The sequence below is a fragment of the Cololabis saira genome, chromosome 18 (genome assembly GCF_033807715.1).
Source record: "Cololabis saira isolate AMF1-May2022 chromosome 18, fColSai1.1, whole genome shotgun sequence".
Lineage (NCBI taxonomy): Eukaryota > Metazoa > Chordata > Actinopteri > Beloniformes > Belonidae > Cololabis > Cololabis saira.
In genome coordinates, this window is record NC_084604.1 from 37,541,688 (window position 1) to 37,565,309 (window position 23,622).

Consider the following 23,622-nt stretch of genomic DNA (forward strand, 5'->3'; position numbering starts at 1 on the left):
GGCCGAACAATTTCGGTTACCGAACAATCGGTGCATCACTAATGACAAGTATGCAAAAGATCTATGAAGATGCTTGGTATACTGAGGAAAGTCTGTCCCCTGATCCATCGCTCCGCTCACTTAACTTTGTATTATAGTTTTCTGTTTCCGTATATGAATTACTGTAATATTGTCTGGTCTGCAACTTATCCATCCTTCCTTAACAAACTACTGATAATCCAGAAGAGATTCCTGAGATCAATCTCTATGTCCAATAGACATAATCCATCCAAATACTCTATATTACCCATTCATAAACTCAATGTTTTTCACTCATGTTTATTTGTGCACAAGTTTATCAACAATAAGCAAGATCCTCCCGACACCTTTCATCATTTCTTTAGTTTTTCATCTGACTTGCATTCATACTCAACTAGACACAGTGTCAATCTACATTTACCCTTCTGTCCAACATCTTTTCATCAGTTTAATATTTCATTTAGAGGTCCTAAACTCTGGAACAGTTTAGATATGTCTCTGAGGTCCAACACTGTCATTTATATCCTTCAAAAAATTGCTGAAAAAACATCTCATGTCCTAATTTTTCAATGTATTCTCTATTATGTATCCTTGTTTTCTTTTCATGCTTGTAATTAGAGTTTTCCTATGTTTGTACATTTAATTTTCTGTTTACAGTAGATGACGGGGGTGGAACTCTGTACAACCCTCTGGGCTTCGTTCCCTCCTTGCACTATTTTTTTAAAATTGTGTAAAATAAATAAATAAAATAAATACAAATACAAAAATGACAAGGTGGGTGGTTTCTATGGAGGTAGATTTGTGTCTTAATTATTCAATCAAAAAAAAGATTGCTTCAATCAAAAAATATATTTTCAATTTAAAAAAAATTCACTTCAATCAATAAAAATGATTTCAATCAAAAAAAGTGTTTGAATGCAAAATAATATTTGAGACTCGAAAAAATGCATTTGAACACTGTTTTTCTTTGATTGGAAATGTTTTCTTTGATAGAAGTGAAGGTTTTTTTGTTTGAAGCAACTTTTTTGATTGAAGTTGTTTTGTGTTTGTACCGTTATTATTATGGGATGGACATTTGTGTCTTTATCATTTAATCAAAAAAGAAGTTGCTTCAAAAAGAAAAAAAATATTTTCAATGAAAAAAAAATCACTTCAATAAAAAAAAACTTTTTCAATCAAAGAAAAAAGGTGTTTCAATGCAAAAACATATTTGAAACCCAAAGAATTGCATTTGAACACTTTTTTTTGGATTGAAAATATTTCTTTCGATTTGAAGTGATTTTTTTCTTGATTGAAGTGAAAAACATTTCGAAGTCTTTTTTTTTGATTGAATCATTTTGACACAAACATCCTGCAGTGATGGTGTCTACACCAACCACGTCTTTCTAACAGCAAGTTCTGGTCGCCAGCCAGACCTGCGTGAAGCCGCCCCAACGCCGTAAACCTCACCCCGCCCCCCACGCAGAACTCAGGGAAAATATTCTCAATCGTTTTGGCTGGATTGTGCAGAAAGACATTTAATTTGTCTTTACACACACACACATATATATATATATATAAAACAGTCAATATACAATACTCTAAGCTCAGCTGACGTAGGCTGCCACAATATATCTAGGTTTCCTGAAGAAAGCAGAGCTGTGGAAAAGTTGCTTTCCTCTCCAGTGAGGATGTAGAGAAGCTACGGTGAAGTTAGTCATCGTGGGACATTTGGAAAACTTGATAAATGGTTTTCATTCCTACTTTACTGACATGGAGGAGAAATCTGCACAGCTACGATATCGTAGATGGTGTAATCTACGATATAATCTACGATGTCTACGATGTCTACGATATAATCTACGATGTCTACGGTGTCATCTACGATGTCATTTACGATGTCTACGATGTCATTTACGATGTCTACAATGTAATCTATGATGTCTACGATGTCATCTACGATGTCATTTACGATGTCTACGATGTCATTTACGATGTCTACGGTGTCATCTACGATGTCTACGATGTCTACGATGTCATTTACGATGTCTACGATGTAATCTACGATGTCTACAATGTCATCTACGATGTCTACGATGTCATTTACGATGTCTACGATGTCATCTACGATGTCTACGATGTCATTTACGATGTCTACGATGTCATTTACGATGTCTACGATGTAATCTACGATGTCTACAATGTCATCTACGATGTCTACGATGTCATTTACGATGTCTACGATGTCATCTACGATGTCTACGATGTCATCTACGACGTCATTTACGATGTCTACGGTGTCATCTACGATGTCTATGATGTCATCTACGATGTCTATGATGTCATCTACGATGTCTATGATGTCATCTACGATGTCTACGGTGTCATCTACGATGTCTACGGTGTCATCTACGATGTCTATGATGTCATCTACGATGTCTACGATGTCATTTACGATGTCTACGATGTCATCTACGATGTCTATGATGTCATCTACGATGTCTATGATGTCATCTACGATGTCTATGATGTCATCTACGATGTCTACGATGTCATTTACGATGTTTACGATGTCATCTACGGTGTCATCTACGATGTCTACGATGTCTACGATGTCATTTACGAACATTTCCCTGAAACGCCCTTTTTGTTTACATTTCTAGTCTAGATTTACTGGATTGATGAATTACTTTCACGTCACAGTAAACATGTTGTTACTTTATAAAACTCTTTGTAAAAGGAAAACATTGATAAATAAATAAAACTATCCACCGGCAGTGAGTTGTGAGGAGGTTTAGATGGAGGGAACTCTCTGGGGGTAAACCTCACCCTGTCACCCAACGCCGTAAACCTCACCCTGTCACATCAACCCTGAACCGACCAGTTTACGTCCAAACACCGACGAGAGACGAAGAGAACACGAAACTCATCCATCCATCCACCAAATATTCATCCATCAACCAATTATCCATCCATCTATCCCTCGATGAACCATCCATCCACCAACCAACTATTCATCCATCCATCCATCCACAAACCAACTATTCATCCATCCATCCACCAACCAACTATTCATCCATCCATCCATCCACAAACCAACTATTCATCCATCCATCCATCCACAAACCAACTATTCATCCATCCATCCATCCACAAACCAACTATTCATCCATCCATCCATCCATCCATCCACAAACCAACTATTCATCCATCCATCCACAAACCAACTATTCATCCATCCATCCATCCACAAACCAACTATTCATCCATCCATCCACAAACCAACTATTCATCCATCCATCCATCCATCCATCCACAAACCAACTATTCATCCATCCATCCACAAACCAACTATTCATCCATCCATCCACAAACCAACTATTCATCCATCCATCCACAAACCAACTATTCATCCATCCATCCATCCACAAACCAACTATTCATCCATCCATCCATCCACAAACCAACTATTCATCCATCCATCCATCCACAAACCAACTATTCATCCATCCATCCACAAACCAACTATTCATCCATCCATCCACAAACCAACTATTCATCCATCCATCCACAAACCAACTATTCATCCATCCATCCATCCATCCATCCACAAACCAACTATTCATCCATCCATCCACAAACCAACTATTCATCCATCCATCCACAAACCAACTATTCATCCATCCCCCAAATATTTATCCATCCGTCCATCCATCCATTATCCATCCACCCATCCATCCATCCATCATCCATCCGTCCATCCATCCATCATCCATCCATCATCCATCCATCATCCATCCATCCATCCATCAACCATCCAGCCATTCATCATCCATCCATCCATCCATCCCTCCATCCATCCATCCATCCATCATCCATCCATCATCCATCCATCATCCATCCATCCATCCATCCATCATCCATCCATCCATCCATCCATCCATCATCCATCAACCATCCAGCCATTCATCATCCATCCATCCATCCATCCCTCCATCCATCCATCCATCCATCCATCCATCCATCCATCCATCAACCATCCAGCCATTCATCCATCCATCCATCATCCATCCATCCATCCATCCATCCATCCATCCATCCATCCATCATCCATCCATCCATCCCTCCATCCATCCATCCATCCATCCATCATCCATCCATCCATCCCTCCATCCATCCATCCATCCATCCCTCCCTCCATCCCTCCATCACCTGTCTCCTGGTGTGCTCGCTGATTTCCCCCGGCATGTCGTTGGCGCTGCGTATGAGCGTCCTGGCGATGTGGAAGTAGTAGACGGAGATGACGGACAGCGGGACCAGGAAGTAGACCAGGAAGATCAGGACGGAGTGGATCTTGGGGTGCAGCGGGTTGGACAGCGGGTAGGGGACGCAGTTCACGAAGGTCACGTTGGAGTCGTCCCTGTTGACCTGGGGGACGAGGAGACGAGGAGACGAGGTTAGGGTGGAGAAGGAAAGAGACAAATGAACAACAGGACGAGATAACAGATGGAAATTGTCACGACTGGAGTTTGATGTGGACCCAAACGCAGGAGAGCAGGAGGCAGGAGTTGCAAAAACCAGGATTTATTCCACAAAAGCAAAAACAAAGCGCTGCTTGGCAGGATCAAAAGTAACAAAACAGGGATAAAAAAACCTGAGCAGGAAAAACGTGGCAGGAAACATGCAGGACAAAACAGTACGGACCTACAGGGAACAAGGGAATGACAAGACCAGATATACCAGGGGATAACGAGACACGACGAGACACAGCTGCAGACAATCAGGGCAGATGGGACACAGGCGGGACAGAACTGAAACTGAAAGCTGGGGGGAATGTCAAAGATGATGATAAAGCAGTTTTAAATGGATGCAACTATTCATCCATTCATCCACCAACCAACTATTCATCCATCCATCCATCCACCAACTATTCATCCATCCATCCACCAACCAACTATTCATCCATCCATCCACCAACCAACTATTCATCCATCCATCCATCCATCCATCCATCATCCACCAACCAACTATTCATGCATCCATCCATCCATCCACCATATATTCATCCATCCATCCACCAACCAACTATTCATCCATCCATCCACCAACCAACTATTCATCCATCCATCCATCCATCCATCCATCCATCATCCACCAACCAACTATTCATGCATCCATCCATCCATCCACCATATATTCATCCATCCATCCAACAACCAACTATTCATCCATCCATCCATCCACCAACTATTCATCCATCCAACCATCCACCAACCAACTATTCATCCATCCATCCATCCACCAACCAACTATTCATCCATCCATCCATCCACCATATATTCATCCATCCATCCACCAACCAACTATTCATCCATCCATCCACCAACCAACTATTCATCCATCCATCCACCATATATTCATCCATCCATCCACCAACCAAATATTCATCCATCCATCCATCCATCCACCATATATTCATCCATCCATCCACCAACCAAATATTCATCCATCCATCCATCCATCCACCATATATTCATCCATCCATCCACCAACCAAATATTCATCCATCCATCCATCCACCATATATTCATCCATCCATCCACCAACCAACTATTCATCCATCCAACCATCCACCAACCAACTATTCATCCATCCATCCACCAACCAACTATTCATCCATCCATCCATCCATCCATCATCCACCAACCAACTATTCATGCATCCATCCACCATATATTCATCCATCCATCCACCAACCAACTATTCATCCATCCATCCACCAACCAAATATTCATCCATCCATCCACTATATATTCATCCATCCATCCACCAACCAAATATTCATCCATCCATCCATCCACCATATATTCATCCATCCATCCACCAACCAAATATTCATCCATCCATCCATCCATCCATCCACTATATATTCATCCATCCATCCACCAACCAAATATTCATCCATCCATCCATCCACCATATATTCATCCATCCATCCACCAACCAAATATTCATCCATCCATCCACCAACCAAATATTCATCCATCCATCCACCAACCAAATATTCATCCATCCAGCCATCCATCCATCCATCAATAGACTATTCATTCAATCATCCATCCATCCGTCCACCAACCAAATATTCATCCATCCATCCATCCACCATATATTCATCCATCCATCCACCAACCAAATATTCATCCATCCAGCCATCCATCCATCCATCAATAGACTATTCATTCAATCATCCATCCATCCGTCCACCAACCAAATATTCATCCATCCAGCCATCCATCCATCCATCAATAGACTATTCATTTAATCATCCATCCGTCCACCAACCATATATTCATCCATCCACCAACCAACTATTCATCCATCCATCCACCAACCAAATATTCATCCATCCATCCATCCATCCATCCATCCACCATATATTCATCCATCCATCCACCAACCAAATATTCATCCATCCATCCATCCATCCACCATATATTCATCCATCCATCCACCAACCAAATATTCATCCATCCATCCACCAACCAAATATTCATCCATCCATCAACCAAATATTCATCCATCCATCAACCAAATATTCATCCATCCATCCAGCCATCCATCCATCCATCCATCCAGCAAACAACATAACAGATGGAAATGAAAGCAGTCAGTCCAGCAGCTCCAGTGGATGAAAGATAATAATAAAACAGTTGTAAAGACAAACGGATGCACTTTTCCATCGTTACGAGGTCATTTAGGAGTTTATAGGTGACATCAACAAATGACATCAACAAATGACTTGGAAGTAACTTCCAGTTACTTCCAAGACGGACCGAGAGTCTTTGGTTTGGAGTGACAGAAGTGGAGTTACTTTTAAGTGTGACTTTAGAATATAAAACAGGTAAAATACAAGAAAATATTGACGGTTACAAACTAATTGTAAACACAGGTGTCACTCATGACGCTGGTGACGTTTCTATCTCATAATGTGACGTTCTGAAGAATAAATGTCCGTTTCTCTCCGTTTACAAGCAAACGTGAAGACGGAGGTTTTGCAAATCTCCACTTTGGCCGGAGTTTCAGAAATTATGGTTTTTGGTGAATTTGAGCTTCGTTTTCGTGTAAACGAACGACCAAAACGCATGAAAACACCACTGTTTTTGCTCCGTGTAAACAGAGCCTGAGAAGACTGTTGGTGTCCAGGTGAGGACGGTGTCCAGCTGGTCTCACCTGCATGGACACCACCTGGGAGAAGACGTGTCCAGCTGGTCTCACCTGCATGGACACCACCTGGGAGAAGACGTGTCCAGCTGGTCTTACCTGCATGGACACCACCTTGGAGAAGACGTGTCCAGCTGGTCTCACCTGCATGGACACCACCTGGGAGAAGACGTGTCCAGCTGGTCTCACCTGCATGGACACCACCTGGGAGAAGACGTGTCCAGCTGGTCTTACCTGCATGGACACCACCTGGGAGAAGACGTGTCCAGCTGGTCTTACCTGCATGGACACCACCTGGGAGAAGACGTGTCCCGCTGGTCTTACCTGCATGGACACCACCTGGGAGAAGACGGTTCCAGCTGGTCTCACCTGCATGGACACCACCTGGGAGAAGACGTGTCCCGCTGGTCTTACCTGCATGGACACCACCTGGGAGAAGACGGTTCCAGCTGGTCTCACCTGCATGGACACCACCTGGGAGAAGACGTGTCCCGCTGGTCTTACCTGCATGGACACCACCTGGGAGAAGACGTGTCCAGCTGGTCTTACCTGCATGGACACCACCTGGGAGAAGACGTGTCCAGCTGGTCTTACCTGCATGGACACCACCTGGGAGAAGACGGTTCCAGCTGGTCTCACCTGCATGGACACCACCTGGGAGAAGACGTGTCCAGCTGGTCTCACCTGCATGGACACCACCTGGGAGAAGACGTGTCCAGCTCTCACCTGCATGGACACCACCTGGGAGAAGACGTGTCCAGCTGGTCTTACCTGCATGGACACCACCTGGGAGAAGACGTGTCCAGCTGGTCTTACCTGCATGGACACCACCTGGGAGAAGACGTGTCCAGCTGGTCTCACCTGCATGGACACCACCTGGGAGAAGACGGCCTCGGGGACGGCCAGCAGGACGGACAGCAGCCAGATGGACCCGGCCTTGAGACACGTCCACTTCACGGCGCTGGACGTCTGGATGTCCATGGGGTTGACGATGGCCTTGTACCTGGGGGGACACGGGGACACGGGGACGGGTCAGAAACACCTGAACACCGATCTGACCCGGTCCTCGAACCCCCAACCCTGATGGACGTGTTTTATTGGAGGTTTGCAATCTAGAAACAATGTACTGTAGAACAATCAGTGATTTCAGTTCCACCGGTGCAGCATCAGCAGAATACAGTCATCAACAACAACACATGACAGGTAAAGAAACAGTTAAATAAATACAATAAAATAAATAAAAAGAATGGTTTTATTGGGCGGACGTCCCCTCGGCCGGGTCAGGTGACCTCTGATGATGTCATCATGTGACCTCTGATGATGTCATCATGACAAAGCTAATTAGACCTCGTTAAACCTGCGTCTGTTCGGTGGAGCACGAGTTCCAGACCAGACTGCTGCTTATTGGACAAATATTCATCCATCCATCCATCCCCCAAATATTCATCCATCCATCCACCAAATATTCATCCATCCATCCATCCCCCAAATATTCATCCATCCATCCCCTAAATATTCATCGATCCATCCCCCAAATATTCATCCATCCATCCCCCAAATATTCATCCATCCATCCCCTAAATATTCATCCATCCATCCCCCAAATATTCATCCATCCATCCACCAAATATTCATCCATCCATCCCCCAAATATTCATCCATCCATCCCCCAAATATTCATCCATCCATCCACCAAATATTCATCCATCCATCCCCCAAATATTCATCCATCCATCCACCAAATATTCATCCATCCATCCACCAAATATTCATCCATCCATCCCCCAAATATTCATCCATCCATCCCCCAAATATTCATCCATCCATCCCCCAAATATTCATCCATCCATCCACCAAATATTCATCCATCCATCAAATATTCATCCATCCATCCCCCCAAATATTCATCCATACATCCCCCAAATATTCATCCATCCATCCCCCAAATATTCATCCATCCATCCCCCAAATATTCATCCATCCATCCCCCAAATATTCATCCATCCATCCCCCAAATATTCATCCATCCATCCCCCAAATATTCATCCATCCATCCCCCAAATATTCATCCATCCATCAAATATTCATCCATCCATCAAATATTCATCCATCCATCAAATATTCATCCATCCATCCCCCAAATATTCATCCATCCCCCAAATATTCATCCATCCATCCCCCAAATATTCATCCATCCATCCCCCAAATATTCATCCATCCATCCACCAAATATTCATCCATCCATCCCCCAAATATTCATCCATCCATCCCCCAAATATTCATCCATCCATCCACCAAATATTCATCCATCCATCCCCCAAATATTCATCAATCCATCCACCAAATATTCATCCATCCATCCCCCAAATATTCATCCATCCATCCCCCAAATATTCATCCATCCATCCCCCAAATATTCATCCATCCATCCCCTAAATATTCATCCATCCATCCCCGAAATATTCATCCATCCATCCCCCAAATATTCATCCATCCATCCCCCAAATATTCATCCATCCATCCCCCAAATATTCATCCATCCATCCACCAAATATTCATCCATCCATCAAATATTCATCCATCCATCCCCCCAAATATTCATCCATACATCCCCCAAATATTCATCCATCCATCCCCCAAATATTCATCCATCCATCCCCCAAATATTCATCCATCCATCCACCAAATATTCATCCATCCATCAAATATTCATCCATCCATCCCCCCAAATATTCATCCATCCATCAAATATTCATCCATCCATCCCCCAAATATTCATCCATCCATCCCCCAAATATTCATCCATCCATCCCCCAAATATTCATCCATCCATCCCCCAAATATTCATCCATCCATCCCCCAAATATTCATCCATCCATCCCCCAAATATTCATCCATCCATCCCCCAAATATTCATCCATCCATCCCCCAAATATTCATCCATCCATCCCCCAAATATTCATCCATCCATCCACCAAATATTCATCCATCCATCCCCCCAAATATTCATCCATACATCCCCCAAATATTCATCCATCCATCCCCCAAATATTCATCCATCCATCCACCAAATATTCATCCATCCATCCCCCCAAATATTCATCCATACATGCCCCCAAATATTCATCCATCCATCCCCCAAATATTCATCCATCCATCCCCCAAATATTCATCCATCCATCCCCCAAATATTCATCCATCCATCCCCCAAATATTCATCCATCCATCCCCCAAATATTCATCCATCCATCCCCCAAATATTCATCCATCCATCAAATATTCATCCATCCATCAAATATTCATCCATCCATCCCCCCAAATATTCATCCATCCATCAAATATTCATCCATCCATCCCCCAAATATTCATCCATCCCCCAAATATTCATCCATCCATCCCCCAAATATTCATCCATCCATCCCCCAAATATTCATCCATCCATCCACCAAATATTCATCCATCCATCCCCCAAATATTCATCCATCCATCCCCCAAATATTCATCCATCCATCCACCAAATATTCATCCATCCATCCCCCAAATATTCATCAATCCATCCACCAAATATTCATCCATCCATCCCCCAAATATTCATCCATCCATCCCCCAAATATTCATCCATCCATCCCCCAAATATTCATCCATCCATCCCCTAAATATTCATCCATCCATCCCCGAAATATTCATCCATCCATCCCCCAAATATTCATCCATCCATCCCCCAAATATTCATCCATCCATCCCCCAAATATTCATCCATCCATCCACCAAATATTCATCCATCCATCAAATATTCATCCATCCATCCCCCCAAATATTCATCCATACATCCCCCAAATATTCATCCATCCATCCCCCAAATATTCATCCATCCATCCCCCAAATATTAATCCATCCATCCACCAAATATTCATCCATCCATCAAATATTCATCCATCCATCCCCCCAAATATTCATCCATCCATCAAATATTCATCCATCCATCCCCAAATATTCATCCATCCATCCCCCAAATATTCATCCATCCATCCCCCAAATATTCATCCATCCATCCCCCAAATATTCATCCATCCATCCCCCAAATATTCATCCATCCATCCCCCAAATATTCATCCATCCATCCCCCAAATATTCATCCATCCATCCCCCAAATATTCATCCATCCATCCCCTAAATATTCATCCATCCATCCCCCAAATATTCATCCATCCATCCACCAAATATTCATCCATCCATCCCCCAAATATTCATCCATCCATCCCCCAAATATTCATCCATCCATCCACCAAATATTCATCCATCCATCCCCCAAATATTCATCCATCCATCCACCAAATATTCATCCATCCATCCACCAAATATTCATCCATCCATCCCCCAAATATTCATCCATCCATCCCCCAAATATTCATCCATCCATCCCCCAAATATTCATCCATCCATCCACCAAATATTCATCCATCCATCAAATATTCATCCATCCATCCCCCCAAATATTCATCCATACATCCCCCAAATATTCATCCATCCATCCCCCAAATATTCATCCATCCATCCCCCAAATATTCATCCATCCATCCCCCAAATATTCATCCATCCATCCCCCAAATATTCATCCATCCATCCCCCAAATATTCATCCATCCATCCCCCAAATATTCATCCATCCATCAAATATTCATCCATCCATCAAATATTCATCCATCCATCAAATATTCATCCATCCATCCCCCAAATATTCATCCATCCCCCAAATATTCATCCATCCATCCCCCAAATATTCATCCATCCATCCCCCAAATATTCATCCATCCATCCACCAAATATTCATCCATCCATCCCCCAAATATTCATCCATCCATCCCCCAAATATTCATCCATCCATCCACCAAATATTCATCCATCCATCCCCCAAATATTCATCAATCCATCCACCAAATATTCATCCATCCATGCCCCCAAATATTCATCCATCCATCCCCCAAATATTCATCCATCCATCCCCCAAATATTCATCCATCCATCCCCTAAATATTCATCCATCCATCCCCGAAATATTCATCCATCCATCCCCCAAATATTCATCCATCCATCCCCCAAATATTCATCCATCCATCCCCCAAATATTCATCCATCCATCCACCAAATATTCATCCATCCATCAAATATTCATCCATCCATCCCCCCAAATATTCATCCATACATCCCCCAAATATTCATCCATCCATCCCCCAAATATTCATCCATCCATCCCCCAAATATTCGATCCATGCCATGCCACCAAATATTCGATCCATCCATCAAATATTGCATCCATCCATCCCCCCAAATATTCATCCATCCATCAAATATTCATCCATCCATCCCCCAAATAGTTCGATCGCATCCATCCCCCAAATATTCATCCATCCATCCCCCAAATATTCATCCATCCTTCCCCCAAATATTCATCCATGCCATCCCCCAAATATGGCATGCCATCCATGCCCCCAAATATTCATCCATCCATCCCCCAAATATTCATCCATCATCCCCCAAATATTGCATGCACATGCCATGCCACCAAATATTCATCCATCCATCCCCCAAATATTCATGCCATACATCCCCCAAATATTCATCCATGCCATCCCCCAAATATTCATCCATCCATCCACCAAATATTCATCCATCCATCCCCCCAAATATTCATCCATACATCCCCCCAAATATTCATCCATGCCATGCCCCCAAATATTCATCCATCCATCCCCCAAATATTCATCCATCCATGCCCCCAAATATTCATCCATCCATCCCCCAAATATTCATCCATCCATCCCCCAAATATTCATCCATCCATCCTCCCAAATATTGCATCCATCCATCAAATATTGCATCCATCCATCAAATATTCATCCATCCATCCCCCCCAAATATTCATCCATCCATCAAATATTCATCCATGCCATCCCCCAAATGATTCATCCATCCCCCAAATATTCATCCATCCAGCCCCCCAAATATTCATCCATCCATCCCCCAAATATTCATCCATCCATCCACCAAATATTCATCCATCCATCCCCCAATATTCATCCATCCATCCCCCAAATATTCATGGCCATGCCATGCCACCAAATATTCATCCATCCATCCCCCAAATATTGCATCAATCCATGCCACCAAATATTCATCCATCCATCCCCCAAATATTTCATCCATCCATGCCCCCAAATAGTTCGATCCTTCCATCCCCCAAATATTCATGCCATCCATCCCCTAAATATTCATCCATCCATCCCCGAAATATTCATCCATCCATCCCCCAAATATTCATGCCATCCATCCCCCAAATATTCGATCCATGCCATCCCCCAAATAGTCATCCATCCATCCACCAAATTGATTCATGCCATGCCATCAAATATTCGATGCCATCCATCCCCCCAAATATTCATCCATACATCCCCCAAATATTCATCCATCCATCCCCCAAATATTCATCCATCCATCCCCCAAATATTAATCCATCACTATCCGACCAAATATTCATCCATCCATCAAATATTGCATCCATGCCATGCCCCCCAAATATTCATCCATCCATCAAATATTCATCCATCCATCCCCCAAATAGTCATCCATCCATGCCCCCAAATATTCATCCATCCATCCCCCAAATATTCATCATCCATCCCCCAAATATTCATCCATCCATCCCCAAATAGTTCATCCATCCATCCCCCAAATAGTGCATGCCATGCCATCCCCCAAAGTATTCATCCATCCATCCCCCAAATATTCATCCATCCATCCCCCAAATATTCATCCATCCATCACCAAATATTTGCATCCATCCATCCCGCCAAATATTCAGCCATACATCCCCCAAATATTCATCCATCCATCCCCCAAATATTCATCCATCCATCCACCAAATGATTCATCCATCCATCCACTAAATATTCATCCATCCATCCACCAAATATTCATCCATCCATCCCCTAAATATTGCATCCATCCATCCCCCAAATATTCAACCATCCATCCCCTAAATATTGCATCCATCCATCCCCCAAATATTCATCCATCCATCCCCCAAATATTCATCCATCCATCCCCTAAATATGTCATCCGATCCATCCACCAAATATTCATCCTTCCATCCCCCAAATATGTGGCATCCATCCATCCCCCAAATATTCATCCATCCATCCCCCAAATATTCATCCATCCATCAAATATTCATGCCATCCATCAAATATTCATCCATCCATCCCCCCAAAGTATTCAATCCATCCATCAAATATTCATCCATGCCATCCCCCAAATATTCATCCATCCATCCCCCAAATATGTCATCCATCCATCCCCCCAAATATTCATCCATCCATCCCGCCAAATAGTTCATCCATCCATCCACCAAATATTCATCCATCCATCCCCCCAAATAGTTCATCCATACTTCCCCCAATTATTCATCCATCCATCCCCCAAATATTCATCCATCCATCCCCCAAATATTCATCCATGCCATCCACCAAATATTCAGTGCCATCCATCCCCTAAATATTCATCCATCCATCCCCAAATAGTTCATCAATCCATCCCCCAAATTTTCATCCATCCATCCCCTAAATATTCATCCATCCATCCCCCAAATATTTCATGCCATCCATCCACCCAAATATTCATCCATCCATCCCCTAAATATTGCATCCATGCCTGCCCCCAAATATTCATCACATCCATGCCCCTAAATATTCATCCGATCCATCCCCCAAATATTCATGCCATCCATCCCCCAAATATTCATCCATCCATCCCCTAAATGATTCATCCATCCATCCCCCAAATATTCATCCATCCATCCACCAAATATTCGATCCTCGCATGCCCCCAAATATGCATCCATCCATCCCCCAAATATTCATCCATCCGATCCCCCAAATATTCATCCATCCATCCCCCAAATATTCATCCATCCATCAAATATTCATCCATCCATCAAATATTCATCCATCCATCCCCCCAAATATTCATCCATCCATCAATATTCATCCATCCATCCCCCAAATATTCATCCATCCATCCCCCAAATATTCATCCATCCATCCCCCAAATATTCATCCATCCATCCCCCAAATATTCATCCATCCATCCCCCAAATATTCATCCATCCATCCCCCAAATATTCATCCATCCATCCCCCAAATATTCATCCATCCATCCCCCAAATATTCATCCATCCATCCCCCAAATATTCATCCATCCATCCACCAAATATTCATCCATCCATCCCCCCAAATATTCATCCATACATCCCCCAAATATTCATCCATCCATCCCCCAAATATTCATCCATCCATCCACCAAATATTCATCCATCCATCCCCTAAATATTCATCCATCCATCCCCCAAATATTCACCAATCCATCCCCCAAATATTCATCCATCCATCCCCTAAATATTCATCCATCCATCCCCCAAATATTCATCCATCCATCCACCAAATATTCATCCATCCATCCCCTAAATATTCATCCATCCATCCCCAAATATTCATCCCATCCATCCCCTAAATATTCATCCATCCATCCCCCAAATATTCATCCATCCATCCCCCAAATATTCATCCATCCATCCCCTAAATATTCATCCATCCATCCCCCAAATATTCATCCATCCATCCCCCAAATATTCATCCATCCATCCACCAAATATTCATCCATCCATCCCCCAAATATTCATCCATCCATCCCCCAAATATTCATCCATCCATCCCCCAAATATTCATCCATCCATCCCCCAAATATTCATCCATCCATCCCCCAAATATTCATCCATCCATCCCCCAAATATTCATCCATCCATCCCCCAAATATTCATCCATCCATCCACCAAATATTCATCCATCCATCCCCCCAAATATTCATCCATACATCCCCCAAATATTCATCCATCCATCCCCCAAATATTCATCCATCCATCCACCAAATATTCATCCATCCATCCCCTAAATATTCATCCATCCATCCCCCAAATATTCACCAATCCATCCCCCAAATATTCATCCATCCATCCCCTAAATATTCATCCATCCAATCCCCCAAATATTCATCCATCCATCCACCAAATATTCATCCATCCATCCCCTAAATATTCATCCATCCATCCCCCAAATATCATTCCATCCATCCCCTAAATATTCATCCATCCATCCCCCAAATATTCATCCATCCATCCCCCAAATATTCATCCATCCATCCCCTAAATATTCATCCATCCATCCCCCAAATATTCATCCATCCATCCACCAAATATTCATCCTTCCATCCCCCAAATATTCATCCATCCATCCCCCAAATATTCATCCATCCATCCCCCAAATATTTATCCATCCATCCCCCAAATATTCAACCATCCATCCACCAAATATTCATCCATCCATCCCCCAAATATTCATCCATCCACCCAAATATTCATCCATCCATCCCCCAAATATTCATCCATCCATCCACCAAATATTCATCCATCCATCCACCAAATATTCATCCATCCATCCCCTAAATATTCATCCATCCATCCACCAAATATTCATCCATCCATCCCCCAAATATTCATCCATCCATCCCCCAAATATTTATCCATCCATCCCCCAAATATTCATCCATCCATCCCCCAAATATTCATCCATCCTTCCACCAAATATTCATCCATCCATCCCCCAAATATTCATCCATCCATCCCCCAAATATTCATCCATCCCCCAAATATTCATCCATCCATCCCCCAAATATTCATCCATCCATCCACCAAATATTCATCCCATCCATCCCCCAAATATTCATCCATCCATCCATCCCCCAAATATTCATCCATCCATCCCCTAAATATTCATCCATCCATCCCCCAAATATTCATCCATCCATCCACCAAATACTCATCCATCCCCCAAATATTCATCCATCCATCCCCCAAAATATTCATCCATCCATCCACCAAATATTCATCCATCCATCCATCCCCCAAATATTCATCCATCCATCCACCAAATATTCATCCATCATCCCCCTAAATATTCATCCATCCATCCCCCAAATATTCATCCATCCATCCCCCGAATATTCATCCATCCATCCCCCAAATATTCATCCATCCATCCCCCAAATATTCATCCATCCATCCAATCCATCTATCCCCCAATATTCATCCATCCATCCCCCAAATATTCATCCATCCATCCCCCAAATATTCATCCATCCATCCATCCCCCAAATATTCATCCATCCATCCATCCCCCAAATATTCATCCATCCATCCCCCAAATATTCATCCATCCATCCCCAAATATTCATCCATCCATCCCCAAATATTCATCCATCCATCCCCTAAATATTCATCCATCCATCCCCCAAATATTCATCCATCCATCCCCCAAATATTCATCCATCATCCACCAAATATTCATCCATCCATCCACCAAATATTCATCCATCCATCATCCATTCATCCATCCATCATCCATACATCCATCCATCCATCATCCATCCATCATCCATCCATCCATCATCAATCCATCCATCATCCATCCATCATCCATCCATCCATCATCCATCCATCCATCCATCCATCCATCCATCCATCATCCATCCATCATCAATCCACCCATCATCCATCCATCCATCCATCCATCCATCATCCTATCCATCCATCCATCCATCATCCATCCATCCATCCATCCATCATCCATCCATCATCCATCCATCCATCATCCATCCATCATCCATCCATCCATCATCCATCCATCCATCCATCATCCATCCATCCCCCAAATATTCATCCATCCCCCAAATATCCATCCATCCATCCATCCATCCATCATCCATCCATCCCCCAAATATTCATCCATCCCCCAAATATTCATCCATCCATCCCAAAATATTCATCCATGCCATCCCCCAAATATTCATCCATCCATCAAATATTCATCCATCCATCAAATATTCATCCATCCATCCCCCCAAATATTCATCCATCCATCAAATATTCATCCATCCATCCCCCAAATATTCATCCATCCCCAAAATATTCATCCATCCATCCCCCAAATATTCATCCATCCATCCCCCCAAATATTCATCCATCCATCCCCCAAATATTCATCCATCCATCCCCAAATATTCATCCATCCATCCCCCAAATATTCATCCATCCATCCACCAAATATTGATCCATCCATCCCCCCAAATATTCATCCATACATCCCCCAAATATTCATCCATCCATTCCCCCAAATATTCATCCATCCATCCCCCCAAATATTCATCCATCCATCCACCAAATATTCATCCATTCATCCCCTAAATATTCATCCATCCATCCCCCAAATATTCATCAATCCATCCCCCAAATATTCATCCATCCATCCCCTAAATATTCATCCATCCATCCCCCCAAATATTCATCTCCCATCCATCCCCCTAAATATTCATCCATCCATCCCCCAAATATTCATCCATCCATCCCCCTAAATATTCATCCATCCATCCCCCAAATATTCATCCATCCATCCCCCAAATATTCATCCATCCATACCCTAAATATTCATCCATCCATCCCCCCAAATATTCATCCATCCATCCACCAAATATTCATCCATCCATCCCCCAAATATTCATCCATCCATCCCCCAAATATTCATCCATCCATCCCCCAAATATTCATCCATCCATCAAATATTCATCCATCCATCAAATATGCATCCATCCATCCCCCCAAATATTCATCCATCCATCAAATATTCATCCATCCATCCCCCAAATATTCATCCATCCATCCCCTAAATATTCATCCATCCATCCCCCAAATATTCATCCATCCATCCACCAAATATTCATCCATCCATCCCCTAAATATTCATCCATCCATCCATCCCCCAAATATTCATCCATCCATCCCCCAAATATTCATCCATCCATCCCCCAAATATTCATCCATCCATCCCCTAAATATTCATCCATCCATCCCCCAAATATTCATCCATCCATCCACCAAATATTCATCCATCCATCCCCCAAATATTCATCCATCCATCCCCCAAATATTCATCCATCCATCCCCCAAATATTCATCCATCCATCCCCCAAATATTCATCCATCCATCAAATATTCATCCATCCATCAAATATTCATCCATCCATCCCCCCAAATATTCATCCATCCATCGAATATTCATCCATCCATCCCCCAAATATTCATCCATCCATCCCCCAAATATTCATCCATCCATCCATCCCCCAAATATTCATCCATCCATCCCCCAAATATTCATCCATCCATCCCCAAAATATTCATCCATCCATCCCCCAAATATTCATCCATCCATCAAATATTCATCCATCCATCAAATATTCATCCATCCATCCCCCCAAATATTCATCCATCCATCGAATATTCATCCATCCATCCCCCAAATATTCATCCATCCATCCCCCAAATATTCATCCATCCATCCATCCCCCAAATATTCATCCATCCATCCCCCAAATATTCATCCATCCATCCCCCAAATATTCATCCATCCATCCACCAAATATTCATCCATCCATCCCCCCAAATATTCATCCATACATCCCCCAAATATTCATCCATCCATCCCCCAAATATTCATCCATCCATCCCCCAAATATTCATCCATCCATCCACCAAATATTCATCCATCCATCCCCCTAAATATTCATCCATCCATCCCCCAAATATTCATCAATCCATCCCCCAAATATTCATCCATCCATCCCCTAAATATTCATCCATCCATCCCCCAAATATTCATCCATCCATCCACCAAATATTCATCCATCCATCCCCTAAATATTCATCCATCCATCCCCCAAATATTCATCCATCCATCCCCTAAATATTCATCCATCCATCCCCCAAATATTCATCCATCCCCCAAATATTCATCCATCCATCCCCTAAATATTCATCCATCCATCCCCCCAAATATTCATCCATCCATCCACCAAATATTCATCCTTCCATCCCCCAAATATTCATCCATCCATCCCCAAATATTCATCCATCCATCCCCCAAATATTCATCCATCCATCCCCCAAATATTCATCCATCCATCAAATATTCATCCACCCATCAAATATTCATCCATCCATCCCCCGAAATACTCATCCATCCATCAAATATTCATCCATCCATCCCCCAAATATTCATCCATCCCCCAAATATTCATCCATCCATCCCCCAAATATTCATCCATCCATCCCCCAAATATTCATCCATCCATCCCCCAAATATTCATCCATCCATCCCCCAAATATTCATCCATCCATCCCCCAAATATTCATCCATCCATCCCCCAAATATTCATCCATCCATCCACCAATATTCATCCATCCATCCCCCCAAATATTCATCCATACATCCCCCAAAATATTCATCCATCCATCCCCCAAATATTCATCCATCCATCCCCCAAATATTCATCCATCCATCCACCAAATATTCATCCATCCATCCCCTAAATAATCATCCATCCATCCCCCAAATATTCATCAATCCATCCCCCAAATATCATCCATCCATCCCCTAAATATTCATCCATCCATCCCCCAAATATTCATCCATCCATCCCCCAAATATTCATCCATCCATCCCCCAAATATTCATCCATCCATCCCCTAAATATACATCCATCCATCCCCCAAATATTCATCCATCCATCCACCAAATATTCATCCTTCCATCCCCCAAATATTCATCCATCCATCCCCCAAATATTCATCCATCCATCCCCCAAATATTTATCCATCCATCCCCCCAAATATTCAACCATCCATCCACCAAATATTCATCCATCCATCCCCCAAATATTCATCCATCCACCCAAATATTCATCCATCCATCCCCCCAAATATTCATCCATCCATCCACCAAATATTCATCCATCCATCCCCTAAATATTCATCCATCCATCCATCCACCAAATATTCATCCATCCATCCCCCAAATATTCATCCCATCCATTCCCCAAATATTTATCCATCCATCCCCCAAATATTCATCCATCCATCCCCCAAATATTCATCCATCCATCCCCCAAATATTCATCCATCCATCCCCAAATATTCATCCATCCATCCCCCAAATATTCATCCATCCATCCACCAAATATTCATCCATCCATCCCCCAAATATTCATCCATCCATCCATCCCCCAAATATTCATCCATCCATCCCCTAAATATTCATCCATCCATCCCCCAAATATTCATCCATCCATCCACCAAATATTCATCCATCCCCCAAATATTCATCCATCCATCCCCCAAATATTCATCCATCCATCCACCAAATATTCATCCATCCATCCCCCAAATATTCATCCATCCATCCACCAAATATTCATCCATCATCCCCTAAATATTCATCCATCCATCCCCCAAATATTAATCCATCCATCCCCCGAATATTCATCCATCCATCCCCCAAATATTCATCCATCCATCCCCCAAATATTCATCCATCCATCTATCCCCCAAATATTCATCCATCCATCCCCCAAATATTCATCCATCCATCCCCCAAATATTCATCCATCCATCCATCCCCCAAATATTCATCCATCCATCCATCCCCCCAAATATTCATCCATCCATCATCCCCCAAATATTCATCCATCCATCCCCCAAATATTCATCCATCCATCCCCAAATATTCATCCATCCATCCCCTAAATATTCATCCATCCATCCCCCAAATATTCATCCATCCATCCCCCAAATATTCATCCATCCATCCACCAAATATTCATCCATCCATCCCCCCAAAATATTCATCCATACATCCCCCAAATATTCATCCATCCATCCCCCAAATATTCATCCATCCATCCACCAAATATTCATCCATCCATCCCCCTAAATATTCATCCATCCATCCACCAAATATTCATCCATCCATCCCCTAAATATTCATCCATCCATCCCCCAAATATTCATCCATCCATCCCCTAAATATTCATCCATCCATCCCCCAAATATTCATCCATCCATCCCCCAAATATTCATCCATCCATCCCCTAAATATTCATCCATCCATCCCCCAAATATTCATCCATCCACCAAATATTCATCCTTCCATCCCCCAAATATTAATCCATCCATCCCCCAAATATTCATCCATCCATCCCCCAAATATTCATCCATCCATCCACCAAATATTCATCCATCCATCCCCCAAATATTCATCCATCCATCCATCCCCCAAATATTCATCCATCCATCAAATATTCATCCATCCACCAAATATTCATCCATCCATCCCCCAAATATTCATCCATCCATCAAATATTCATCCATCCATCAAATATTCATCCATCCATCCCCCAAATATTCATCCATCCATCCCCCAAATATTCATCCATCCATCAAATATTCATCCATCCATCAAATATTCATCCATCCATCCCCCAAATATTCATCCATCCATCCCCCAAATATTCATCCATCCATCCCCCAAATATTCATCCATCCATCCCCCAAATATTCATCCATCCATCCCCCAAATATTCATCCATCCATCCACCAAATATTCATCCATCCATCCCCCCAAATATTCATCCATACATCCCCCAAATATTCATCCATCCATCCCCCAAATATTCATCCATCCATCCCCCCAAATATTCATCATCCATCCACCAATATTCATCCATCCATCCCCTAAATATTCATCCATCCATCCCCCAAATATTCATCAATCCATCCCCCAAATATTCATCCATCATCCCCTAAATATTCATCCATCCATCCCCCAAATATTCATCCATCCATCCACCAAATATTCATCCATCCATCCCCTAAATATTCATCCATCCATCCCCCAAATATTCATCCATCCATCCCCTAAATATTCATCCATCCATCCCCCAAATATTCATCATCCATCCCCCAAATATTCATCCATCCATCCCCTAAATATTCATCCATCCATCCCCCAAATATTCATCCATCCAATCCACCAAATATTCATCCATCCATCCCCCAAATATTCATTCCATCCATCCCCCAAATATTCATCCATCCATCCCCCAAATATTCATCCATCCATCAAATATTCATCCATCAAATATTCATCCATCCATCCCCCAAATATTCATCCATCCATCCCCCAAATATTCATCCATCCATCCCCCAAATATTCATCCATCATCAAATATCCATCCATCCATCAAATATTCATCCATCCATCCCCCCAAATATTCATCCATCCATCAAATATTCATCCATTCTCCATCCCCCAAATATTCATCCATCCCCCAAATATTCATCCATCCATCCCCCAAATATTCATCCATCCATCCCCCAAATATTCATCCATCCATCCCCCAAATATTCATC

At 42.5% G+C, this 23,622-nt stretch overlaps 1 protein-coding gene across 1 annotated transcript in view; it reads right to left on the reverse strand.

The window, feature by feature from the left end:
* Positions 1-23,622, reverse strand: part of nmbr (neuromedin B receptor) — a 63,671-nt gene that overhangs the window by 16,984 nt on the left and 23,065 nt on the right. Inside the window, exons 3-4 of the mRNA XM_061747015.1 lie at positions 8,080-8,221; positions 4,210-4,425 (exon numbers count right to left, since the gene is read on the reverse strand). Coding sequence (XP_061602999.1) covers positions 4,210-4,425; positions 8,080-8,221 — 358 coding nt within the window. The remainder of the gene's footprint in view (positions 1-4,209; positions 4,426-8,079; positions 8,222-23,622) is intronic.